This window comes from Eupeodes corollae, chromosome 2, assembly GCF_945859685.1.
Source record: "Eupeodes corollae chromosome 2, idEupCoro1.1, whole genome shotgun sequence".
NCBI lineage: Eukaryota > Metazoa > Arthropoda > Insecta > Diptera > Syrphidae > Eupeodes > Eupeodes corollae.
The window spans coordinates 22272791-22300107 of record NC_079148.1 but is presented as its reverse complement, the minus strand read 5'-3'; the positions used below and the strand labels follow the sequence as shown (position 1 = coordinate 22300107).

The 27317-nt window shown below is 34.5% G+C and overlaps 2 protein-coding genes across 2 annotated transcripts; both read left to right on the top strand.

Annotated features, from left to right (window-relative positions):
* The first annotated feature begins 282 nt into the window (after nt 1–282).
* On the top strand, nt 283–26268 carry LOC129944454 (NCK-interacting protein with SH3 domain). Its single transcript, XM_056053887.1, has 10 exons — nt 283–425; nt 607–791; nt 9998–10147; nt 12515–13471; nt 13546–13743; nt 13816–13924; nt 20120–20329; nt 20410–20579; nt 20654–20841; nt 24420–26268. The coding sequence occupies exons 1-10, from the start codon at nt 422–424 to the stop codon at nt 24475–24477; spliced, it is 2229 nt and encodes a 742-aa protein (XP_055909862.1). The 5' UTR covers nt 283–421; the 3' UTR covers nt 24478–26268.
* Nucleotides 10498–12402, top strand: LOC129944455 (uncharacterized). Its single transcript, XM_056053888.1, has one exon. The coding sequence runs from the start codon at nt 10823–10825 to the stop codon at nt 12176–12178; it is 1356 nt and encodes a 451-aa protein (XP_055909863.1). The 5' UTR covers nt 10498–10822; the 3' UTR covers nt 12179–12402.
* Nucleotides 26269–27317: the final 1049 nt, after the last annotated feature.

Genomic DNA, 27317 nt, shown 5'->3' with positions numbered 1-27317 from the left:
GTTTATTATATTTGAATCAGAATATTAACCAACCAAAAGTATAGTGTAGAATTAATGAACTGCACGATACTTCTATATCAAAAATTAGATATCTGTATATCTGCAGTTTTTGCGCCCTGGTCTTAAATTTCCTGAATGCAGCCACTATGTTGCTTCATGTAACCCACTCAAATTTTCTCTTACTTTGAACGCACCATTATGGTGGGAAAATACAAACAACAAAGCGCATTTTTGACATTTTCCTTTGTGCACGGTTTTCGCATATTGAGTTTTGATTTTGATTTGATTTGAGTTTTGAGAGTGCTAAAAAATTTCGCAGTACATTCGTGAATGGGTGGGTAGTTTTTTCTTGATTGCGAACAGAATTTATTTTAAAGTAAACAAAAACCCGAAAAAAGTCTAAATAAATTCTGGAATAATCATGGGTCAGTACTGAAATCTTATTTAGAATAAAATTTATTCAATTTGTTAAAGTTTGTTCAGAGAATTCCTTGTGTAACAAAATTTTCAAGAATGTCCTTTGAGAATATATATGCCTGTTCCTGTTTTAGCTAAAAAAAACGGGTCTTTTCCTGGATTTTCTTTTGGTTTTTTTTTTCGAAACAGAAACAATTGAAATGCTAAAAGCACTCTACGACTTCCAAGCTGTGTATCCAAAAACAATCAGCTTCGACGAAGGTGAATACTTTATCCTTTATCAGACGAGCGTTCGCCAAAGGAACTGGTGGCAAGTGGTCAGCATGAAGGGCAACATCGGATTTGTTCCATCTAATTACGTAATGACAATAAAGGTAAGGTGTGTTTGTGTAGACAAATTTATATATTTATAACTAGGTATGTGCGCGACCTATCCCCAAATGAGGAACGACGATGATATGGCCTTGAAAATCAAAAACGAATAGGTAGCCGAAGGTAATCAGATTTCAAATTGTGTTACAAATTATGTTACTGCGCTCGGCTTAGTTCGCTCAGCACAATTCAAAGCAAGGGAGCGAAGCTAACTCGGACAAAACAAAAGATATTTATGTCAATAACCGTGAAACAACCAGCCTTATATGATCGAGTTTATAAATGCACCTTCCTATCTAGATACCTACATCATAAATATATGATGAAAAATAGTTTCAATCGATTGTGTTCTGACTGAACATTAAAGTGCATCATCCTGGCGGGGGTACTTTTGTTTTGTTTGTTTTGCATAGGCGATTAAGGAATTGCTTGGCATGGGGATAAATTGCCTTTATCGAAGTAAATCAGTGCCAATCGGTACCCAAGTGAGTTCTATGGATATGATCGACAAGAGAGTCGAGAAACAAACGATGCATTCAAGGCTGAAGCATATAATTTGCGCATTCGATTCGATTATCTGGCACATGGACGACAGAGTTATTGTTTTTTTGTTTTGTTTTATCTTTTGCTCCTATTTGCCTTGTGTGTTTGGCTTTTTGAAGTGTCTTCTTTGGAAGCTGACACAGACCCTTCTTATAATGTCCCAATTTATTTTGAACAAGTTAAAAGAATGAACTTCCAACTACAATGGAAATTAATACAAACAAATTTATATTGCATAGAACACTGGAGAGAATGAAGGGTACAATGTTTGTTTTGGAAAATAGTGACTCTTTTTTTTGAAAGGCAAAGGCATTCACATGTTAAGCGATTTTAAAATAGCATTCTAATGTTTTAAATATCCAAAACTTTTGGCAACATTGATTGATGAATTTTTTAAGCCTTAAGATAATATTATCTGTTAAACAATTTTGTTAAGCGAGACAATTCCTTAAAAATTCATCCGGGATAGTTTAAAAGGAAACAGATTAAATTCAATGCATGTAATTTGTAAATTTGCATTGCTAAACATTAATAATCTTCAAGACATTTTTGCTCATTATTTTTCTAAATATTCAAATTATTAAAGAATGAATAAATACCAATTAGGTTTCAGTTTTGCTCCTGTTATTATAGATCGAGGTTCTGTTACTATAGATTTAGGTAAGGAATGAGTTGAAATTTTGTTGTTTTAAAAACCACAGTGAACCGCAAACTTGTTCGATAATAGGAATATCCGCCCGTTTGATATGTCTTTAGCAATAGATAACAGCCCAAAAAGTAATCATCCGCGCGCTGCCCACATTTGTATGCTTATGAAATCAATACAGAAACGAATACCACTAAAACCCCTTTGGAAAAGAAAGATAATGTCCAAAAAGTTAGATACATTCACCAGATACATTTTAAAGCTAGTTAATATAAAATAAAAGGCTATTAACGCTCTACACATCATTTGTTAATACCTTGACTCTAAAAATGTATTGTGGAAAGAGGCAAATGTCTTTTTTGTGACACGCGAGCATTAAGCAAGCAATAATTCTTTTTTTTTCGAATGGAAAGATTTTTACTGTTAAATAAGCTTATAAGAAAGAAAACGATACGATTTCATTTTATGGAACTAAAACTGTCGTTTCACTCCAGTGTCCCATCTCTCCCTTTTTTAGAAGGAATGTGATAAGTTGTACCATAGAGATGTGGTAGAAGTGTTGGTAATGGGTTTAACCTTTCACCATTTAAATGCCCTTTTCAATGAAGATGAATGGATTCTTCTATTGGATTTTAGTAAGATAAACAACAAAAAAGTGTTTTATTTTAACATCCTAGGTCTTCGAGAAGCTTAGGGTTAGTTTTTGGTGACTCTAAAAATGTGCTATTCCGGCTACTCTCCTTAGATGCTTAACTAAAACATGTCGCTCCGATGCCAGACTAGAATAACGGAGGTAAATGTGTTATTGAGGTCTGGACAATTGCTGTGTTTGGAAAATGATGAAAAATAATATAATGGGGTTCTTAAAGCACATGAGACTATCAAGGGATTCAATGAAACATTATTTACCCAATCCCAATGCATAATTGAGCTTTCTCCTAGTGACAGCACCACAGACACACAAACTGTCCGTAACAGGGTTGTTATATTGCGAGTACACCATCTTCCTCAGCAACGGCAAGTTTGATGTGCATATTCCCAGATAGTGTAAAATTAAACAACATATTTCTGGTAATAGATCCATACGAAATATTCGCGTTGTTTAAGTACACACGGAAAAACCAAAGCACTCATGATAAAGCACTTCAAAGACCGTTGCTTGTTGACCAGCAACAAATTTCTTCTAATAAATAAATTAGGCCAGGGATGGAGCAGACCTACCGTTGTTTAAGCAGTATACGAACGGCTAATTTGAGAAAGCACTTTTCATGACAAGATTGGTTCTTGGAGTATTTTTCAATTCCTCGATGGCACAGGCAGAGAGAAAAAAACTAATCGAGAGAGCCAAATTTCGTCGTCTCCGTTCCTTTGAAACCTCTTACTGTCATTTTTTATAGCGTGTTGGATTCGTATCGGTGTTTACATGTTTTCACCTCGGAGAAAGAATTGAGACATTTGATATTTCTTTCTCTCTCTGGGTTTCACAAATTAATTCTAGCAAACAATTTTCGTTTGTCAATAAATTACGGTAAACGTTATAACGGTAGATCGTGGTGAATTTGTTTTCCTTTTCTCTTTCTTTGAGTTTGAGATGGCATTAACAACCAAAACCAGAAAAGATGTATTCAGAAAGAGTGGAACAAGGTTAAGGTTTTTTAGACTAGACTTTATTTGTTATGAACAAGTACATGTTTTTTATAAATGTATGTTATGTTTATTTCAATAGCAATACCTTAACTAATAACTTAACTGCTGTTTTACCTATAATATACTGCATTGAATTATTTTACATCGAATTAATTATAAGAGGCGGAAATAATAAAGGTCTACAGTTTAGCGGGAATATTTATAAAAAATATCCATATCTTCTTGAATTGCAGTATATTTTCTGGAACTTAGTGTTTACGTAACATTTATTTGTCATAAATTAGCTTTTCAGCTTTTTTATACACCAAACAAATGAATTTTGAAATTTGACTGCGATAATAATTACTTGAACACAGCATTTTCTATGTTTATAGTTATTCAGGTTTATTTATGAATAGCCTTAAAAGTTTAGCAAACATCTATGAATAAGCCACAATGCACTGTCAGAGAAACTGTAGTTAGAACTTTCCCTCACAGATTTTTCTTGTCGCTATATAACTGAAAGATAAGATATAAATTAATAATAGAACTGGAAAACTTATAAAAATGATGCATAAGACTTAAATTTTGGTTGAAGAACAAATTTGTATATTCTTTTCACAAAACCACTGACCTAGCGAGAATACACATATTTTAACTGTTGTACAAAAGTACTTTTCGGCTTACAGTGTCGGACAAAACAATAGCACTTAATATCATTGGGTTACAATTTCTTTAAATAAGTTTCAAAACTTGATAAATTTGAATGAATTTTATTAGGTGAGCTTAAGTAACCTAGCTCTTGTATTCCAGAAAAATATATATATGTACATTACTTACATACTAAAGAAAATATAACAAAAGATTTAACAATTCATGGAAAATAATGGCGACAAAACTAAAGCACATAATTAAATTCTGTTCTTGAAAGCACTTGTTTTTCAATATTTTGTTGCGTAACCATAACTTTAATTACTGCTTGACATCTACGAAGCATTGACTCGATTAAGTTAGTTATAATTTCCTGAGGGATACTTTTCCAAGCAATTTCAGTTTGAGCAAAGAGCGAATCCTTATTCTTACAGCTACTCCGGTTAATCCGACGATCTACAATGTATTGAGATCTGGAGACTGAGCTGGCCACTTCAAAACGTTGATTTTATTTTCCAAAAACCAATTTTGCACTATCTTAGCCATGTGTTTTGGATCATTGTCATTTTGAAATATCTACTTTAACGGTATCTCTTCTTCCGCGTGTGGCAGCATGATGTTTTGAACGATGTCTTTATCCATAAAGTGATCCATTATGCCTTCTATGTTATGAATTGGACCGACTCCACCACCAGAAAAACATCCCCAGACCATAATATTTCCTCCTCCGTGTTTTATTGTTCCTCTTGTGAAACGTGGGTTTAATCTTTGGCCTTAAGGCCTGCGGACTTGCCTTTTTCCATCGGAACCCTGCAGATTAAACTTGGACTCATCCGAAAATAACACCGTCTTCCATTTAGCAACAGTCCAGCCTTCGTGCGCCTTTGCAATCCTGATCCTGATAAGTACACAATCAGTGTATTGACGCCTCTAGGCACATCGGACCATAGTGTTATATCTGCTAATTTCTCGTGTCAAACAAATCCAGTTAAAGAAAGAGCTCCAAAGAGAACCGTTTGGCAGTACGAGAAAGCCAACTGGGACGGTCTCAATAATTTTTTCAGGATCTTTAACTGGTCGCTATGCTTCCTCGATAGCGACGTAGACTCCAGTGCAGATATGATTTCTAGTATGATTCATTTGGGAATGGAAACGTTTATCCCGAATAGGGTTAAAAGTATTAAACCCAAGGATAAATCATGGTTCGATTCGAGCTGCAAAGAGGTTATCAAGGAGAAAGAGGTGAGCTTCCGGTGTTTTAAAGCCAACCCAACTGAGGAAAACCGGAAAAAGTTTAAGCAAGCCAGGAAGGCCTGCAACGCCTATATTCGAAGGACCAAATTTTTACATGACCAAAAATTACGGCGAAAAATACTGCAATGTCCCAAAGGCAGTAAGAATTTTTGGTCATTTGTAAAAAACATGAGGAATTCTTCCTCTTCCTCGGTTCCTACGCTTGTTGTCAATGACACCCCTTTAGTTAGCTCTATTGATAAAGCTAACTTATTTGCAAGGCAGTTCGCCGAAAATTCCACCTTACCAGATAGTGTCATGACTCCTCCAGTTCTTGAACGCGTAAATGATTCTATGGGACCAATCTTTTTTCGTACTCGAACTGTGGCGAGAGTTCTTAAAGATCTCAACATTCATAAATCCGCTGGCCCAGATGGTATCCCCGCTATTATTCTGAAGAGGTGTTCTTCCACGCTAGCAAAACCACTGCGTAAGCTTTTCCATCTATCCTATTCTTCTGGGCTCGTTCCGAGTAGTTGGAAAACTGCATTTGTTCAGCCAATTCCAAAAAAAGGCGAATCTTCTTCTCCCACAAATTACTGACCGATAGCACTAACGTCCCTTCTTTCTAAGGTCATGGAAACGCTGATTAATTATCAGCTTAAGAAATATCTTGAGGAACGGAAGCTTCTTAATGACCGGCAATACGGCTTTCGTAGCAATAGGTCCACTGGTGATCTCATGGTTCATCTCACCGAACAGTGGAACAGATCTTTACATCGTTTTGGAGAAAGTAAGATTATTGCACTTGATATTTCAAAGGCATTTGATAAAGTTTGGCATCTTGCTCTCTTATCGAAAATGCGTGCTTTCGGTATCGACGAATCTCTTCTTCGTTGGATTAGAAATTTTCTTTCGAACCGTTCAATACAAGTTGTTTTGGACGGATTCAAGTCTGAAACTCATAAAATAAACGCTGGTGTGCCCCAGGGCTCCGTTTTGTCTCCGACCCTCTTCCTCATTTTTATAAATGATCTCCTGTCTGCTACTTCTCATCCAATACATTGTTTCGCTGACGATAGCACTCTTAGCTTTTCATATTCGTTTCCAGACTCACAACCCTCCTCTTCGGATGTGGACCTGCAACGCCAAAATATGATTAGCTCATTAAATTCCGACCTACACAGCATTGTACAATGGGGAATAAAAAATTGTGTGGAATTTAATGCTTCGAAAACGCAATGCTGTCTTGCTTCGTTAAAGCGAGATAAACCGTCTTTGCCACTATCTATGAGTGGCACTTGCATCAACGAAACAGAAAATCTTGACATCCTCGGAATGTGCATCAGCAACCACCTTTTGTGGAGCGATCACATACGCGATGTTGCCAAAAATGCCGCAAGATGTCTAGGTTTTCTGAGACGTTGCAAGAAATTTTTTTCTCCGTCTGATCTGGCTACAATCTACAAAACCTATATACGTCCGAAACTTGAATATAACTCTCATCTCTGGGCTGGTGCTCCAGTAACTTATTTAAACCTCTTGGACAGTATTCAAAAAAGAGCTTTTAAAATGATTGGTGACATAAACACCATCAACTCGTTTACATCACTCGAACATCGACGCAAGGTTTCTTGCCTCACCCTTTTTTACCATTATTTTAACGGACTATGCTCTAGTGAAATAGCCAGTTGCATTCCTCCCCTTAAACAATTTAACCGTAATACCCGCGCTTCTAGGAATGCCCATCAGTTTACCCTTGAGCCCAACTTCGGACGTACTATGAAGTACAGAAATTCTTTTTTTAGCCGTACTACGCGAATGTGGAACGCCTTGCCACGCTCTATCTTTCCCTGTCATTGCAATGTTCAGAAATTTAAAACCAATGTACACCGACACCTCCTATCCAATCCTTCCCTCTTTTCCTAATGCTCACACTGTGTCTTTGGCATATTAAAGGTATAAAAAACCCTTTTAGTGTTTGCTAATTATAAAAAAAAAAAAAAAAAAAAGGTGAGTCTCGCCCGTTGGTTTCTCTTCGAGATAAAGGGTTTCCTAAGAGTTTTGTACGAGTGAAAACCAGTGTCCACAACTCTTCGTTGGACAGTCCGACTGGATACAGACAAACCTAGTTCACTTTTAATTGTTGTTGCCGAAATAAAAGGGTCCTTTTTAACCAGCCGGACTATCGTTTTATCATCTCCTATAGAGGTTTTTTTTGGTCTTCCACTACGATGCCATGTTTCCAAGCGACCTGAATTGCGAAATCGGCTTATTATTCGCGAAATGACGGAATAGTGAATCGCGTATTTTTTGCTATGCTGGTCACCGATTGACCTGCATTAAAATCCGCAATTATTTTCTTTTTAAAATCGGTGGGATATTTGTTACGAGACATTTTCATAAATTTTACACTTAACAAAATTGCAACTACTCTGTGACTTTTATATCAATAAGATGATTATTTTGTAAGCTTAAGTTATCCTAAATAACAGTAAAATTTATAATAGAGTAGAAAGAGACTAAGCTATTGTTGATAAAATGTGTACGTGCTATAGTTTCGTCGCGGTTGAAATGCAAAAATCTCTCTATTTGATGTTGTATTTACTTTGTATGAAAGTATTACATTTATTTTTACTCTTTTTTAAAAGCTGAAGCATATCCTCGCAACCCAGAAAAAAATCTTTTAAATATATTCAACTTTAATAATTTTATTAAGAAATATAAAATAAAGCTTAATTTAGTGCTATTGTTTTGTCCAACACTAGCTTAGTGGAAAGCAGTAAAAATAGCTAATCGCCAATTCACAAATCTTATGCAATGAAAATTGGCAACAGAAGTAACAAGTTGACGATCTTTTTATTTAGTCTATACTTAAATCGCTTATTTTCTGCATTTTGGAAATGTCGTGTTCGAGCGAAAATTAAGCGCAGCTAATAATAAAAAAAATAATAGTTGTAGTGCTTTGAGAGTTTTATGTTTCTACGTCCTAATTCTCATTGGACTGTTGCACCACCTAATTTATTTTACTTACTTAATAATTAAAACTGGCTTCAAATAACTAACTAATATTTCTCTAAATGCGTAATTTAGAATTGTAAATATTCATTTTTCTGGCACCTAACAAGAGTAATTAATTTCACTTCATATTCGAATAATATTAATCCCAAACGAACACAATGAGAATAACAAAAAATTGTTCATTCAGAATTTTGAATTTTCTTTGAACACCTCTGAATAGCTGACTTCATCCGCCATTTTTAAAAGGTGTTCGCCATTTTTCATGTGTGGGGAGTATGCACATCTTCTTGCATAAGTATTTGTTCCCCACATTTTTTTTTATATGGAGTTAATACATATGCAAGTTTATGTGTAAATAGAAGCTTGTAGGCAAAAAGAGAGCAACCGTCGAAGTTGGTTCTCTCGTTTAGTTTTTTTCTCTCTGGTACAGGCAGGGATTAAACCCAAGACCTCTGGCATGATAGCCGTACCGTACGAACTAATAATTGTGTATGTGTATCTTCGCTTACATTTAAATATAGCAATCAAGCAATTGTTGAGGGAAATCATTTTTATAAAAGAAAAAAAGAAGAGGTCTTAAGATCGAACCATGAGGAACCTCTCTAGTGGTCAGTATCAAAATTGTATTTCTAACTGAAACAGTTTGTTTTCTATCTCAAAGTAAGTTAGAAAGCAAAAGAACTGCCGAGAAAGATATATCATAAAATGATGAGAGCTTGAGGCATAGATCAGCATAGTCTACACTCCTACAGTGCCGAACGCCTTTTGAAAAAAAAAAAATCAAGCAGTACATAGAACGTGACATGGTCATCATCCAAAGCAAAGGTGATGTATTCAACTATGTTAATCTTTATGATAACAGTTATGCAGCTATAATTTTGCGGAAAACCAGATTGCTTAGATAAAAAGGATGAGCTAATGTTTGACTTCTTTATAGCGTCTGGCATTAGCAAAAGTTTAGCGATCGCCAAACGTTATAAATGGGTTGTACTGTAACATTTCTAGCGAGTTGATCTGCTTTACTATTTCCTGGAATTTCTCTATGGCCAGGCATCAAACAAAGGTGAATTTTAAACTGTTGTGCCATCTCCATTAGAGACGATCGGCAGTTATGAGTTTGTAGACGCAGAGTCCAAAGATTTGATAGCGGCCTGACTATCGGAGAAAATACGGATAACAGATGTTGATATAACGTTTTGCTACAATGTTTGGAAAAGCGGAATGAAAGTCTTAGTTTTAACCGTTCGGAGGACACGACTCCAACAACGCCAGCATTTGTTTTTGATCCATTTGTATAAAAGTGTAATTCTTTGTTTAAAACAAACAATCTTGTTGGCGTATTACTATTGATTTTTACTGGAATTTGTATTATTAGTTCTTTTTATGATGCTATTGAAAATTCCAATAAATGATTTATCTTAATATTTTTAAGTTGTGATATTACCAAAAAACGCTTAAATTAAAATAAAATATATTTTTTTCTTGTAGGTGCAACCAGACTTTTTGATTGGCTTTCTCAACTCCAGTATTGAATCCCTAGAACTTTCTAAAGACACAGAAATCAATGGAATCATAGCCAAAGATGAATTACTAGATCGACTAAGGGAGAAGAAAACAGCAATTGAACGTTTTTATTCCGTAAGAAACCTATAATCATTCACAATTCAAATAGTCCTGGAAAAAAGAAAGTTCAAAATAAGCAATCTGCTCGTTGAGCATGAATTGTAATTGTGAATATGCATTGGACTTCGTAAGTCATAATCGATTTGTCCGTCTTAAAAAATGTATGCAATAATCACCATTTTATTTGTAGAAGAAAAGCATATATGGGAAATTCTTATTTTCCATAAATTGTAGAGAAAGATATCAAAAAACTATTCGAATAGTTAAATGGTACAGTTTAAATTCAATACTGTCCGGATGGATTCCGAATCCCTTTTGGCATCTGTATCCGGAAAGTGTTGGATCTAAAATGTCCCATATAACCATCCGGATAACCTTTGCAAGGCAGTCACCTTGTAGTGGTGCGAAGGCTTAAGTTTCAATGATTCATTTGACCTGCCGTTTTTGGGTTCTCCTGATTCGGTAGTGATTTTGAGGAGATACGAACTAAGAACTGCCCCCCTTAATCCAGGGTGTAATGTGAACCGTGCCCATTGGATGGTTTGCAGTCAGGGGGTATACCGACTGTATTCTAACGGTGCCTCTCTGAAACCAGGTCGAATCAGAGAGTAACTTAGACCTTACCATACTAATGCGGAGCTCTTGTATGGTGGAACCCATTATTTCTCTAGCTACTCGTGGGAACAAAATATGCCAAAACAACAAAAACAAAAATACAATCAAAACTATACACAATTCAACACTCAGCGGGATGTTACCGCGAGTGAATACACAGACCGCATGGAGAGAGATCTCTGTGGAGTCGGTCCTATTCCGGAATACATGAAACATCTACAAAACCGGGAAAGCCTAGGGGCAGCATTAACCGGCAGCGAAGGGAGAATACCTCCCACACTTAAGGAAAATGACATCCCTACTACGTCAGGCGCTGGCGAAGTTAGAATACATGCCAAACAAGAGGTAGATAACACCCCTAACACATCAGGTGTAAATCAGGGGAGTGTACCTCTCACTCCAGCTGATGCAAATAGAGCCAAAGAAGACAACGATGATGGGAAGACACCATCACATTCCATTATGAGAATAAAAAAAACGCGAATCAAACCAGGTGCCCCAGATGATCTTTACAGGAAGGGTCTTAGTGGTGCAGGTTGCAAGTGGTTTCTTCGGTTTATAAAGCAGGGTATACCCCCTCTAGAAGCCAGGAAGATGGTTGACGAAAGGAAGACAAATCCAAGCATATTGGTAGAGTTTAAGAGGAAAACCGATGAACTAACTCCTTCCAATAATCAAAATTCCAAGAAAAACTTTATTCAAAGTGAAGCTGACACAGCTAAACCCCTCTCTCTGGCGAGTGCAGCTAACAGTATCAAAATTGCAGTTTTACCAACGAACTTCCCTCAGTCTACTCTCACTAGCTATGAACTTATAGTACTAAAAGAATTACTTATTAAGGAGATGTCTCTTGGTTGGAATCACAAGTTGAAGTTTAACGGGGTGCTTTTAAAGACTGGGTTTCTTTTAGTTAACTGTGCTGGGAAAGATACTGCTGACTGGCTAAAAATAAATGTACCCAAGCTCAGATCTTGGAGGGGCATCAAATTAACCACATGTTTGGAATCCGAAGTCACCAAAATGCATACGGTTACTGTGTTCTTACCAAAGAGCATGGATCAAGATGAGATGGAGTCCTTGGCATTAATCCAATCTCAAAATGAAGGATTAAATGTCCAATATTGGAAGGTAGTCAAGAGCAAAACTGAAGGAAGAGGTCAGCTGCTAGTACTAAGCATAGATGAGCACTCAGCCAAAAGGATAGCAACTTTGAACCACAAACTCCACTATAAGTTAACTATGGTTAACGTCGTAGGCCTCAAGAACACAATGACATCAAACTTGGTTGAGTCAGGAGAAGCAACTGATCAACAACTTCATTCAAATATTACCTCCATCGAACCGAACATCCCCTCCACCCAAGCCGACATCTGCACCACCCAACCCGACATTCCCATTACCAATCCCTCCTTTATCACTTCTAAAAATTAATTCCCTTACAATCCTGTCGTCCGTAATTTAATTTTGCTTTATTTTAAATATTTACAAACTTCTCTCATCAAAGATTCAAACTAAAGTTATTAAATTTATATAAAAATGTACCTTTAAAAATTCCTCAATTTCCGAAATAAAAATGTATCCAGATTTTTGTACAGAACCATTATGAAAACTCGTATAAACAATAAAATGCTCATGTAGATCTTTAACATTCCAAACCTTCCGTTTTTTCATTTAAATTCGCTCTCCGCTTTCAAAGACTTTCTTTTTTCCTCGTCTTTTGTTTATCTTTGGAAGAAGAATGTTTAACTTATAAAAATTATATTGAAGGGTGAGAATGAGAATGATAAAGAAGACAGCGAGACTTCAGAAATAGAACTGAAAAATCGATCTTCACCTCCATCCATTTCGCTGCACAGTCAAATGGAAAAGCAAATGCAGCCCCAATCAAAAAGATTAGATTGTGGCAAGAAATCTATGTCAAGCCCTGCTGTCGGAACAGCAGTTCCACCACAAATGATCCAAGAAAGCCCCAGCATGGGTGTTATTAGCAGTCAAAAGACTAACGAACCTCCACACAACACAGACAATCGCGACAACAGTATAACTTCAGAACCATCCGAAACAACAACGACAACCACAACGACAAGTGAAGAAGTGGTCACCATCTACAAGGATTCTTCATGCTTAGTCCAAACAAATGGCGCTGGGACAGATGCGAGTGAAATAACAGAAATCACACCAGTTGAAATTAAGATCATCGAAGATGTGGCCAGTGACGAGCAGAGTGAAAAAGAAGCAACAAACAGTATCAATACACATAATCATCCACACTTCCAGCACCATCATAATCATCCACAGCAAACAGATAGCGACAATGAAGATAGTGCAACGGCTGCAGCAATTATTGCAGTATCTGCGGCTGCAGCAGCTGGGAATGATGTCAAAGTCGATTCGGCAGATGTTTATCAAATTGTCGAAGTTATCCGAAGAAGTACGAATTTAAGCTTTGATTTGTCTTGCGAGGCATTGCGAGTGGTCCTCACTAGTTTGGAGCAGTTGTACAATGGTGCTATCAATCCGTACCTGGAGGCAGTGGCAGTTCATGTCACCGATAAAGTCGAAACGCCCAAAGAGCTCTTGGGCGAGACACACGATTCGAAGCGTCTGCAAGACATATTTTGTCAATTGGCCGATTGCAAGAATGACTCGGAACAACGCACGTGGATGCTTTACGAAGATGAAGATGATATTATTCAGTTTTTAGAAGAGCTTGTTGATATTTTGGTAAGTTTTAAAAATTGCTCTAAAATTTCAAGGACCTTAAATTTCAATTTTTTTTACTTTTTCTTCTATTTAAGGAAAATGCCGATGAAAATATTTGTTGTTATGAAATGTCTTGCGATCAATACGAAAGCCTCATCAATATGGTACAATTCTACCAAATGGAAACTAGCTGGCCAATTAAAAAACTCTTACTGAGAGCATTTACAGCTGCATGTCATTTGGATAAAACTATTATCGATATTTTACTCACTTCAGTGCTTCCTCTTGAAATTGTAAGTAAATGAAAAAGTAAAAATTTCTGCTTAAGAAAATAGAAATACATTTTTATTTATTCTAATTTGAAGGTTGAAGACATGAAAACTCACTTTTCAAACGTTCCAAAATTTAAAGAACTTGTAAAAATGCTGACAACAATATTTTCACAAGGTGAACGCATGCCTGTAGCTCATGATGGTATGTTTATTTTAATTTATAAATTTATCAATTAATTAATAAACAGGAAATTCCGTACAAGAGTAAATAGTGAATATTTAAACGGCAACAACCATTTTCAGTAGCAACTTTTATTATTGCTTTTAATGAATTTATTGATACATTATCCAAATATGGTACTGTACGGCATTTTCTGTATACGCATGATCTAATCATTCTTTCGAAAACAGTAAATTTTAAAAATAATAAATGAAATATCGAGATCAACATCATTTTATAAAAACAATGGGCAGTTGAGGCGACATAAGGGACTTAAAAGTAAGGAAAGTTTCTAGTATCTGATTGGCCATCTGATCAGATCGAAGGAAAACGCATGGTTTGATGCGAGCTGTAAAAAGGTTATTAAGGCCAAAGAAGTAAGTTTCCGTTGCTATAAAGCCAACCGTACTGAGGAAAGACGGAAAAAGTTCCACCAAGCCAGGAAGGCCTGCAACGCCATTATTCGACGGAGCAAATTTTTACATGAACAAAAATTACGGAAAAAAATACTGCAATGTCCCAAAGGCTGTACAAATGTTTGGTCATTTGTAAAAAACAAAAGGAATTCTTCCTTTTCATCGGTGCCTACGCTCATTGTCAATGACACTTTTTTTGTTAGCTTCTTAGAGTAAGCTAATCTCTTTGTTAGGCAGTTCGCCGCCTGTACTAGAGTCAATAAGTGATTCTATGGGACCAATCTTTTTTTTTTCGCACACGTACTGTGGCAAGAGTCCTAAGAGATCTAAACACACACATAAATCCTCTAGTCCGGATGGTATCCCCGATATTTTTCTGAAGAGGTGTTTGTCAACGCTGGCAAAACCACTGCGTAAGCTTTTTCATCTGTCCTACTCCTCAGGTCTCGTTCTGAGAGGATGGAAAACTGAATTTGTCCAGCTCATTCCCAAAAAAGGCGAATCTTCCTCACCCTCTAATTATCGACCGATTGCACGTACGTGCCCTTCTTTCCAAGGTCATGGAAACGCTGATTAATTATCAGCTCAAGAAATATCTTGAAGTTTGAAAGCTTCTTAATGACCGTCATCTCACCGAACAGGGGAGCAAATCTTTACATCGCTTTGGAGAAAGTAAGATTATTGCACTAGATATTTGAAAAACATTTGATAGGTTTTGGCTTCAGGCTCTCTTATCGAAAATGCGTGTTTTCAGTTTTCATGAATCCCTGCTTCATTCATTAGTAATTACCTCTCGGATCGTTCGATACAAGTTGATGGATTCAAGTCTGAAGTCCATAAAATAAATGCTGGTGTGCCCCAGGGCTCTGTTCTATCTCCAACACTCTTTCTCATTTTTATTAATGATCTCTTGTCTGCAACTTCTAATCCAATACATACTTTCACTGACGATAGTACTCTTAGCTTTTCACTTTCGTTATCAGACTCACATCCCTCTTCTTCGGATGTGGAATTGCAACGACAACATATGATAAGCTCATTAAAATCCGACTTAAACAGCATTGTACAATGGGGATTAAAAAACCGCGTGGAATTTAATGTTTCGAAAACCCCTTTCCATTATCCATGGATGGCACTTGCATCGAGAAGACTGAACATCTCGATATTCTCGGTATGTGTATCACCAACAACCTCTTGTGAAACGATCACATACGCGATGTCGCCAAAAATGCCGCAAGGTGTTTAGGTTTCCTTAGGCGATGTACAAAATGTTTCACACCTTCTGATCTGGCTGTTATCTACAAGACTTATATACGTCCACAGCTTGAGTATAACTCCCATCTCTGGCCTTACCTTAACCTCTTGGATAGTATTGAACGTAGAGCATTTAAATTAATAGGTGATAATATCATCATAATTTGTTACCGTTATTTTAACGGTTTATGGTCTAGTGAAATGGCCAGCTACATTCCACTCCTTAAACAGTTCAACCGTAATACTCGCGCTTCTAGGAATGCTCATCAGTATACCCTCGAGTCCAACGTCGGCCGTACTGTCCAATAAAGAGATTCATTCTTTAGCCGTACTACGCGAATGTGGAATTCCTTGAAAGACAGAGTGTGTTTCCTAATCATTGCAATATTTAGGAATTAAAAACCAATGTGCACCGACATCTCCTTGTAAACCCTCTCTCCTCTTTCTAGTGCTCACACTGTGCCTCTGCATAATAAGATTAGTAATATCCCCTTAAGTGTGTGCTTATTATTAAAAAAAGTCAACTTATGTCAAAATGACAATTGATCATGTTTTTTAATTCAACTAAAAGCTGAACTTTACTATTAAATTATTTATTATTTATTTTCTGCACAACTTCATTTAATGCTTTCTGTAAAAAGGTTCCTTGTAAATATTGAAAAGACTAATGGACTTGTAGCTTGCCTGACGAGTGTATTGTAGAAAATAATGATTTTGGTAGATTTTGTACTTGAACTTGAAGAAGAGGTTTGTGAAGTAAAGTTCTGAATTTTAAATTCATGACACTTGAAAAACTAACTAGTTCCCTTTATCAAAATGTACGTTCAAAGAATGAAGTTGACTGCAAATAAAGTCCCTTATGTTGTTTGAGCCTTTCCAATGTTTTTGTTTGTGATGTAAAGTTCTGAATTTGAAATTCATGACACTTATGACACAAATTTACGTTCAAAGAATGTTGTCTGAACCTTCACAATGTCTCACATACATTATTTAAAGTAATACAAAACTATCACAATTTTCTTAACTTAACTATTATTCTTAAAAAAGTAGATGCATTAGTTTAATAATAACTTTTAAAATAATTTTTAATTCAAATAATTGTCTATCTATTCTTCAATTTATAACAATTCCAATTTATCCGACATAGCATTCTCCATTGTTGTTCATATAGCCGTGTTTTTGGCATCATTATACCAATTATTGTTCAATTGCTTCAGATCTTCAAACCATCTCTTTTTCGGGCGCCCTGTTGGTCTGCTCTCCTGACCAGCTTCATTTTAATTCTTTCGTTAACTGTATTACGTCAATTTGTTCTTCTTCTTATTTGTTCGCTGCTTATTATTTGCATTTGTTGTATGTTTAAGAGATTTCTTTAATTTTGGTGAGATATATTCTAAGTTGCTTAAGGTCACTCATAGGGTTTGTAACCCGTACTTTAAAGGAGGTAAAATTGTTTTGATTACTTATTTTCTAGTGTCACTGCTTTAGTTCGAGTTTAAAATACCTTTCAAACTCCAAAACTGTTTCCATCCAGTAGTTATTCGATTATTTCTTAAGCTTCTTGTTTTTGAAACGATTTTATTTGTCCCAATTACGGCTTTGGTGATGTCAGTAAAGAAATGGCAAAGTAGTTTTTGGAATAAGTTTTAATGTTTTTCGATGAGCTATTTTTTTGTCTGAAGATGGTCAGTGGTTAAGAAACGTTCGCTAAATCCTGCTTGCTCTTTTAGTTGCTTGTTATTAATTGCTTCTTTGGTTCGCTAATATATTGTCTTCGATAAAAGTTTATATACTGTAGAAATCAGGCTTATCGGTTTATAATTATTATTCTTATCCTTATCTCACGTCTTATGTGGAAATATTATTGTACTTTGTACAATAATACGGAATACGTTGTGTTGTCAAAAAATATTTAAACGTTGACAGCATGACACAACAGCGGTGTTAAATCGCATGGTCTTGGTGTCCAGTTGATAACGCCACGACGAGAAATTACGCGGCCAGAAAATGTCTCTTGCAATAAAGCAAGTTGTGTGGCGTGTGGCACCGTCTTGTTGAGCTCGAATTTATATGTAAATAAATGTAAAATACTTCATAATGTGCCGTAAGACCGGCCTTATTTCTAAACACGACGATGAATCGACACATTCGGGTCTTCGGCAACCCTTTCACTTGCAGTAGTAATATTTTCTGTGGTACGAACGATACGATGATGCACAGGCTTTACAATATCTGTAACCAATCCAATCTCTTTAAATGTCTTCACAATTTTACCAATCACTGGACAAATATGTAAACCATAATCTCCTTTTACAGCACCATATGTGGCTGTGGCAGATTCACTGTTTTTGTAGTAGGTTTTAACAATTTGTATGCGTTGTACGATATTTAAGAGATCCATTTGCGTAAATGTCAGATTTTCAACTGAAAAAAAAATGGTTTAACAACTTAGTTTGACAGGTGCCGAATTCCGTACCTATACTTTTGAAACCGCAAAATGTATAACCCGTTATAATAACATGGGGATGGGAAAGATTAATTTTTTGATGTTTTTTCTTATTAAGTGGTCAATTCTTATTTTCATTCTTACCATTTTATAGTCCGTTTCGGATTTCAAGTTACTGACTGCAGATACATCTTTCATTCTGGTTATTTTAATTTTTAGAACAATGTCATATTCGCTTTTGTATCAGGTGTGATCCGCGTCAACCTTTTTTAATTTTTTTCTGAAATTTTTCATTACGTACATCCAAGTCATAAGCCTTATTTCTTTATCAATATCCACAGGGCCGAATTTAGAGGTCCAGAGGCCTCGGGGCAGTATAGAAGCGGAGGCCCCATTGCCCCAAATTATTTTTAAAATAAAGTAAACCATTTTTTTCACTCAAGTTTTTCAATAACTAGTTTATTGTGAAACCAAGCAGATTCCTTTAGTATTGAACAAACACATATAAATATAAAAGAATTATCGATAATTAAATTTTAGGGTAACCGAACGGAACCTTTCGAGCTTTTTTCGTCAGAAAATCGTTGATGATTTCGTTGAAATCCAGTTCTCGGTAAATCGCTTTCAATACTCAGGAAAGAAAGTATATTTTATAATTTTCATTCTTGAAAATGATCTCTCTCCAGTGCAAATTGTTACCATCAAAACCAAATACATTCAGAATTCAATTTTGAGGTTGTTGAATGAAGTTCTGAAATTTTGATTTTCTAGAATTTGGTAGTAAAATAGTTCCGAAGATTGATCTGTTCCATAGTCCTTTTCCTTTTGTATGAGTTAATCAAAGACACAAATTGAACCAACTCATTACCAAGACTAGGCCCTAAATCACCCGGATACACTTTCACCAATGCCTCTGTTGCAGCGTGCAAATTTTCAGCATCCATCTTCTCGGTGTGATTCAGGAATCCAAATCTCGAACGTACAGCTTCATAGGCATGCAATCTTTTAGTAAGAGAAACGGATAGATGGTCAATCACTGGAATAAAGGCGGATACGCTTTCCCATAATCGAGTGGATTCAACCTCACATTTATCGTTCTGGTGCGGGTTAGCCGTTGACTAAGACTTTCTTGGCTTCAGCAAGACCAACGAGTGTCGCTGAGCCTTTTCAAGACTTAAACTGGTCGCTTTTCTTCGCCGATAATTTCTCAATCAGAATTTGGTGCCGCTCTGTATTGGTTGTGAAAAAATTTTACAAATTCTTCACGAAATAAAAGAGTTGAACAGCCGATGGACAAATTATTCAATTGAAGTCATATACAACAGTTAATTTGTTGAATTGAATACCCAACCTCCGAGGTTGCGGGCAAGTACCACCCCACCCAGCCATTAAGCGATTGGTGTACTCCTGCAAGATGGGTAGTGAATTGGAAGTACTTCTTATCAGGGCCATTTAAGATTTTGATATTTCACTGCCTGTTTGCCTGATTGGAGTGAACAAATATATACCAAATAATATACCAATCTCTGTAAATTGTGCACTATATATTTAAGATAAAGAAATAATGTTATATTTTTAGCTACGATAAAAATCAAAAAATCAAATATAGATCAATGATTTTTGTTATTTAAGATCAATATAATTAAAGGTAAAAGAGCCAAAAAAAAAATACATATCAAAGAAAAAGATGTTTACTTCTGTTTATTAGTTGGAATTTAAAACAAAGAGTGTCTATTGTGGGGCCCCGGTTTGTGGAGGCCTGGTTGCCCTCCTCTAAATCCAGCCCTGCATATCCATCATGTATAACTGCAACAAAATCAAAAATATTATAAACAACCCTTCATTGAACACGAGTCTATACTCGAAAATATTGAGCCTATCTCTTAAACTTCATAAACTTATCTAGTCCTTTACCAATTATATTCTTTTTTTTGTCATACGTACATTACATACATATATTTTTAAATGACATTCCTCGCAGCTATAGCTTTAAGTTACTATTTTATAATTTATTACAATAATACATAATAATGAAATTTTGATCATTTCCTTTCTTTAAAGCTTTTCTCGGAGTTGACTTTAGCACTTTTCTCCTTGAAATTGTCGAAGGCAATCATCCAGAAATATTAATTGATCTGGTCATTTATCTTCTGCTTTCGTATAATCTGCAATTTGAATTATATTATCAAAACTTTGTTTTACAAGCAATGCAAAAGCTACCAACGGTTAAAGTATTCACAGAGAAAATTCTACTTCTTTTAAATCGTGAAGGTAAGAGACTTAATATTCTATCTTTTATCTATTTCTTTAATTAATTCGTTTGTGTCTTTTTTGAATTTAATTTTTCATAGAGGATCCTCTCAAAGTATTTAGACATGCATTAGTAACTAATTCGGTTCTTAAAATGATAACTGACATCTTTACAATTCCCGAAACTGCCATGTTGGTCTATACAAACGATAGAATAGTTGTATTCGATATTGTTGTAAGGCAGCTATCCGATTTATGTGCTGGTAATCCTGTAAGTAAACATTTTAAAATACTAACAAAAACATTCCAATAACATGATAAAAAAAATTGTTTTTTTAATTTTAGATGAGAGGAAAATATCTAAACCTTTGTCGTTGCATGGTTAGGAGTACCAACTATGAAAAGAATCAATACCGCAAACAAGAACTTATGAAAATATTTACTCGCATTTTTTGTGAAGAAACCGAATGCAGTGCTGAAGATCAGAAATTAGTTCGTGCAATAGCCAATGAGTTTCCTCATATATTTAAGGCGTAAGTTGTTGGTTAGGAGTCAAAGACTACTTTTTATTTTTTATGTTTAAGAGCAATTTAATTAATTTTTTTTCTAACCAATGTAATGTGTTTCTTTTAAATAATTATACATTTTTGTGGGTAATTCAGTGATATTATGAGTGGTATAGATGAATTTGTTGTTTTATGAAAAAGATTCATAGACTAAAAAATATTTAATTATTTAAAAGCAATACACTTACATTTAATTCAAGATGAGTAAAACTAAACTGTTTTTACATATAAATAGATTTGTAGCTATTGAAAGAAGAATACATTGTATCAACAGTGCATTAAATTCTAGTCATCAAGTTGCATTTATGTCGAAATTGCAATAAGTGTAAACGTTGTGAATACTCAAAATATTTTATATTTTACAAAATTTGTTTTTGTCTTCCAAAAAATATCACATTTTGTTGCCATACAATTTTTGTTACATTTTATTCCCTGGCCAACCTCACTAATGTTAACTAGATATGTTTTTGTGAGCCTTATGTCAAATACCTCATTGTTTTATGTGATGCAGTAGATCTTATTACATCCCATTTGTTCTGAAACTTTGTTTGGAGTTTAGTGTTATAGCCAACTTCATTAGTTCACCGTTTAGTCTAATTAGGGACGTGCGTTTAGAGAATCGTTACATAGTCGCACTTTATAAACATGAAATAATTTATTTGGGTCAATATTTCCCACACATTGGAATATTAGAAGACGTTCCGGATGGTATTCCCGATTTAATTCTAAAGAAGTGTTCTTCCATACTACCAAAACCCATGCGCAAACTTTTCCATCTATCCTATTTTGCTTGGCCCGTTGCAAGAAGTTGGAAAACAGTATTTATTTTTTAGCTAATCCCCAAAAAGGTCGAATTTTAATTTACCTCAAATTATCGACAGATTGCGCTAACGTCCTTTTATTCCAAGGTCCTGGAAACGCTGATTAATATTATAAGATTAAGAAATATCTTGAAGAAGAAAAGCTTCTAATAGATCCATTGGTGGTTTCATGCTTCATCTCACCAAACAGTAGGACAAATCTTTACATTGTTTGGGAGAAGGTGGCAATATTGCCCATGATATTTGTAAGGCATTTGATAAACTTCAGCATCTTGCCTTTTAAAAATTCAGTGTCGTCAAAAAGCCTCTTCGTTACTTACTTACTTACTTAAGGTAGAGCTACATTCCTGTGTGAACTAGGGCCTCACCCAACAAACTTCGAGGCATACGGGACCGTACATCACACGAAGAACTTTTTTCTCGAAGCGACCCAAGGTGCTTTCATCCGCTTTTGCCATAGTCCATGCTTCTGCACCGTATAGCAGGACGGGGATGATAAGGGTCTTATATAGCAGCACTTTGGTCCCTCAAGAGGGGACTTTACCACACAATTGCTTTCTTAGTCCAAAGAAAAAGCGGTTAGCAAGAGTTATTCTGCGTTGTTTTCTGCGTTTACAGCGGAGCCTAGGTAGACGAAGTCCTTGAATACCTCAAAGTTACGTCTGTCGATGGTGAGGATTTGACCAAGACGTCGGTGTTGTATGTCCTTTCTTGACGACAGCATGTACTTTGTTTTGCCCTCATTAACCGTTAAACCCATTTTTGCCGCCTCTGCCTCAATACTCACAAAAGCCCCATTGACATCACGCTGAGTTCTTCCGATTATGTCAATTGGACAGACTTTTGAAAGATAGTGCCTCTAGTGTTGACGTGTGAGCTCTGCAGTATTCTTTCAAGCACGATGTTAAAAAAATCACATGACAGCGTATCACCTTGTCTAAAACCTTTTTTGACATCGAAAGGTTCTGTTAAGTTGTTTCCAACCTTTATGGAGCAGCGTGAATTCTCCATGGTCATCCTGCACAAACGGACTAGTTTGACAGGAATGAAAAAAATAGACATGGCTCTATACAGCTAGTCCCTTTAGATGCTGTCACATGCGGCCTTGAAATCGATGAAAAGATGGTGGGTGTCGATTTGGTGTTCTTGGGCTTTTTCCAGGATCTGCCGTAATGTAAATATTTGATCAAGTGTGGACTTTCCTGGTCTAAAACCACACTGATAAGGACCTATCAGGTTGTTGACGATGGGCTTTAGACGTTCACATATTACGGCAGAGAAGATTTTATAGGCTATGTTAATTAGACTGATGCCTCTATAGTTGGTGCAGTTAAGAGGGTCTCCTTTTTCAGGATCGAGCAAACAATATACTGAGGTTCCATTCATCGGGCATGCTTTCTTCCAAACATATCTTACAGATAAGTTGGTGCATGGTCCTAACCAACTTATCTCCAGCTGCCGCTTCGTTGGATTAGAAATTTTCTTTCGAACTGTTCAACACAAATTGTTTTGACCGATTCAAGTCTCATACCCACAATATAAATGCTGGTGTGCCTTAAGGCTGCGTTTTGTCTCAGACCCTCTTCTTCATTGTTTAAATGATATCCTGTCTGCAATTTCTAGTCCATCTAATTGTTTCGCCACTTGGAGAGTGATGAAAGAAAAAGATTGATGAAAATAACATCAGTAACCCAAATACGGAGATTTGCTGTCTACCGTACTACGTGATTGTGGAATGCCTTACCAATTTCTGTCTTTAAATTTCATTTTTATGTTCAAGACACCTCCTTTCTTATTCCTCCCTTTTTTCCTAATGTTTACACTAGGTTTTTGGCATATAAAAGGTAGACAAAACTCTTTGGGTGTGTGCCAATTAAAAATATTATAAACCAGCATCCAACAAATCTCCTCTTTGATTCTTTGCCATTGTTCTAATCGAGGAAAAATTCAAGAGCTGCCATTTTTTACTTTAGGACAAGATTCGTTCGATCTATGGTCAAACGTCTACATGAAATTTAATACGTTTGATACTCTAGTTCAAATATAAAATCCCCAACCCTAAGTCCACAATCTGAAATCCATAATAACTAAAAGTGGCTTTTAATGAATTCGACATCTGTTTGTTCATTCCCGTTCATAATAACTGCTTTGGTAAACCATGTGCACTACTTGCACTGGAAAAACGGAAAGACATGCATATAGATTTAGTTGATTGGAAGCTTAAGACCATTAAGACCATGAAGCTTGTTGGTTGAGGCCCAGGTCCGCCCCGGACTGTAGCACTACCTTAAGTAAGTAATTAAGTACGCTTAAGACCTGTATATGAAAATATCATGAACATTACAAAGAGATTGTAGATTTTCAAATTGGTGATTGGTAATTTTGGATATTATTTTTGTATGTCTCAAATGTGTTGCATTATAAAATTCCTTACAACCCATTAACGCTGACAAAAACAAAACTTAACTTAAAAAGAGTGAATATTCACATACTTGAATTTGTTTTGTAAAGTTTATGTTGTTGCCGTTCTTTATTAAAAATAGTCCAATCCTTTTCCTATGTTATCTGCATATCTTCCTTTTTTTCTTTTGCTTACACTCCATTATCTGCATTTATCTTAATCTTGGGTTTTTTTTCCAGATTTTATTTGAATAACATTGATTTTACTTTTTATGCATGAAATTTATTTTTGTTTAAGTTTAATATATTTTAATTTGTTTTCAGAGTACTCACAACTCCAATTCAAACATACTACAATATACCAAATCTTTCATTAAATTGAATACCATAAAAACAAATATTCAATTTATTTCAATTGTGCCAAAATAAAATTTTAAACATAGTATTAATAAAAAATCACATTTAACAACAACCACACACAAAAAAAAAAACAATGAACAAAATTAAATTGTAGAATAATATTTAAAGAAAACAATCTAATCAGAGAAAACTTTATTTATTTATTTGTCATATAGAACATATAGAAATATATTAGGTATATATATTTTACCATAGATCCAATTGCTTTAATTTTTCTTAGAAATTTTAAAAGTTATAAAACAAAGTAAATCAATATATTCATATACATTCACCCATAAATAAAATATTAAAAATCAATAACAAAAAATAAACTACAACAACCAAAAACAAAACACAGATTCTAATAAATAAATTTAAAAATAAAATAAAAGGTTAAATGTTAAAGAAAAAAAATAGGACTAATATGTATTTAAAAAAAAAAAGATATATAAAAGAAATCACAATTGAACACTGATAAACTTCGTCGCATTTGAAAACAAAAATAAATAAAATTCATTCCTAAAACTTTGAGAGATTTGTTCTTTATATCTTTTGTAGAAAAATAAACAAAAATTTGTATCTAAGGCAATTTTAGGGAATTTCAAAACTCCGACTTCACTCCCTACAAATGGAAGCACTTAAGCATTTGCAAAAAAAAAGAAACATTCTTCTAAAATTGTCTTTTTAAAAATTGCATTTCTTTCGATCAATAATTTTCCTACTTACAATTCACGGAACAAATTAGAAAATAAAACATGTCATTTAGAATGATCTATCTCAAAATTAAATTCTGCATTCAATCACACACTCACTCAATAAATCAAGAGCCAAAATCCATTACAAAAAATGAAAACTATAGTTAGATTCTTATACACAAAAAATAGTTTTTCTTAAAAACAAAAGAATTCAAACTGTCTCAATTTCTAAACTAAATTTACAAGATTTTTTATTCAAAAAACAAAAATATCTCAAAACTAATCTTTTCCCCAAAAGTAACCCCAAAAAGGTTTGCTTAAATTCTGAAATTCTGAAAAAATACATTTTAAAAGAAGTATTATTAAAATTAAAACGAAAACCAAAAAATGTTAAATTTGACTATATAATCTATAACACAAAAGTTATAAATCCAATTTTAATAAAATGTTATATGTATTTAAAAACAAAAGAAGAGAAAAAATATATAATAACATATAAAAGTTAAATTCTAAAACGAACAAAATAAACTAAATAAAATTAAAGCTCTTTAGAAATAATTAAACTTTAGATGATGTCTTGTTTTTTTTTTCTTTTGAAAAATTAAAGTAAAATGTACTTGCCAACAAAATTAATACTCAAGTTTAATTTTAATTAATTTAAGGTTTAATTATATTAAAAATGATTGTTATGTTAAGTATAATGATATTCATAAAAAGAAAATAAAAACAAACAAAAAATTGCACTGAAGCACACAAATTCTTGATAGTTAGGTTTACAATTAGTATTCTAAGATATTTTTTTAGGTACAACCTTAGTGATGTTAAAATGCATTAGAATCATGATTGTTATTTTATCCGTATCCTCAAAAATCGATTTGTATTTTGTAATAATTATTGTCATTATTGTTTTTGTTTTTGTAATTTTAAGGTTTCAATAATTCATATTATTATATAAAGTCATTCGTAAAATATGTAATAATTGAGTAATTTGTAAATTATGTTCTATAATTTGTTATTTTGTTTTTGTTTAATTTTTTTCTTTTCTTTGGTTCAAATAAACCAATCTATAAAAATCAAAATGAAATAAAGTGTCTTCTTAGTTCTTACTTGTATTAAATCTGAATAAATTAATTGTAAAAGAATTTATTTTAGTTGGTTAGTTTGGCTAAATTTATGTTTAATCTTCTGAGTGAATCGTGTGTCTTTGTTCTCAAAGTTTGCATTTTCCTCAAAAATTACAAAAACAACTGGCTCTGGTTTTTCTTTTCTACAGGGGTTTTCCAGTAAAAGGTTTCATTTAAAATTTTTCGAAACAACACGAGTAATTTTAAGAGAAATCAATGGATGTTTATTTTATTCGAAAGAGGAAGCTATCTCATTAACAATGGAAAACATTACCAAAAGGTCACAACGGCTACGATGGCAGCACAATATCCTTTTTTATGAAATTTTCCATGACCAATTGTAATTACGCATTTATTTTTCTCTAAAAATGGTGTTTTCTATTTCCCGGACGGAAATTCATTTGCCTGAACAGCTGATACTTTTAAGTTCAAAAGTGAAACGAATCGTTCCACTGATTTGTGTTCCAATTCCACACAATTCCAATGACAGATTTCTGTCAGTAAACATTTTCGGTGGATTTCAATCAGGAAATTATTTTTGATGACAAAAATTTTTACTGATAACTAAATATAAACGGCCTGCCAAAAAAAATTCCAGTGTTTGTTTTCAATGATGAAAACTAATGATAGCTATAACTAGCGCCTTACTCGAAATGTTATGGAAAAAAACATGTGGCGTGGTGAAAAACGATTTTATATTATTTGTCCGTTCCCTTAACTACAAATTTGAAGCTGCAACTTCTCATGAATATAGTGCATTACATAAAGAACTTAAAGTTTATTTCCCTTAAGCGAAAATACTACTCTTTTTAAAAAATATACTCTCATAGAATTTAAATTGCACCAATTTACTTTGGGGTCTAATTATAAGGTTCCCGGCGGATCGTTTTCAATTTGACTCGTGTCGTTTTTTCTTATTAAGGAATTCGCGGCGAAGCGAAAATAGTTCTTCCTATATTCCAGTGATCTGACACTTTTGTTTTGACTTTTTCTTCCTATATTCC

Coding starts and splice junctions, on each gene's coding strand:
- LOC129944454 (XM_056053887.1), top strand. Junction 20,330..20,409: donor ACTTCTTTTAAATCGTGAAG/GTAAGAGACTTA, acceptor AATTTTTCATAG/AGGATCCTCTCAAAGTATTT. Junction 20,842..24,419: donor TTTCCTCATATATTTAAGGC/GTAAGTTGTTGG, acceptor ATTTGTTTTCAG/AGTACTCACAACTCCAATTC.
- LOC129944455 (XM_056053888.1), top strand. CDS start 10,823: ATGCCAAAACAACAAAAACAAAAATACAATCAAAACTATACACAATTC.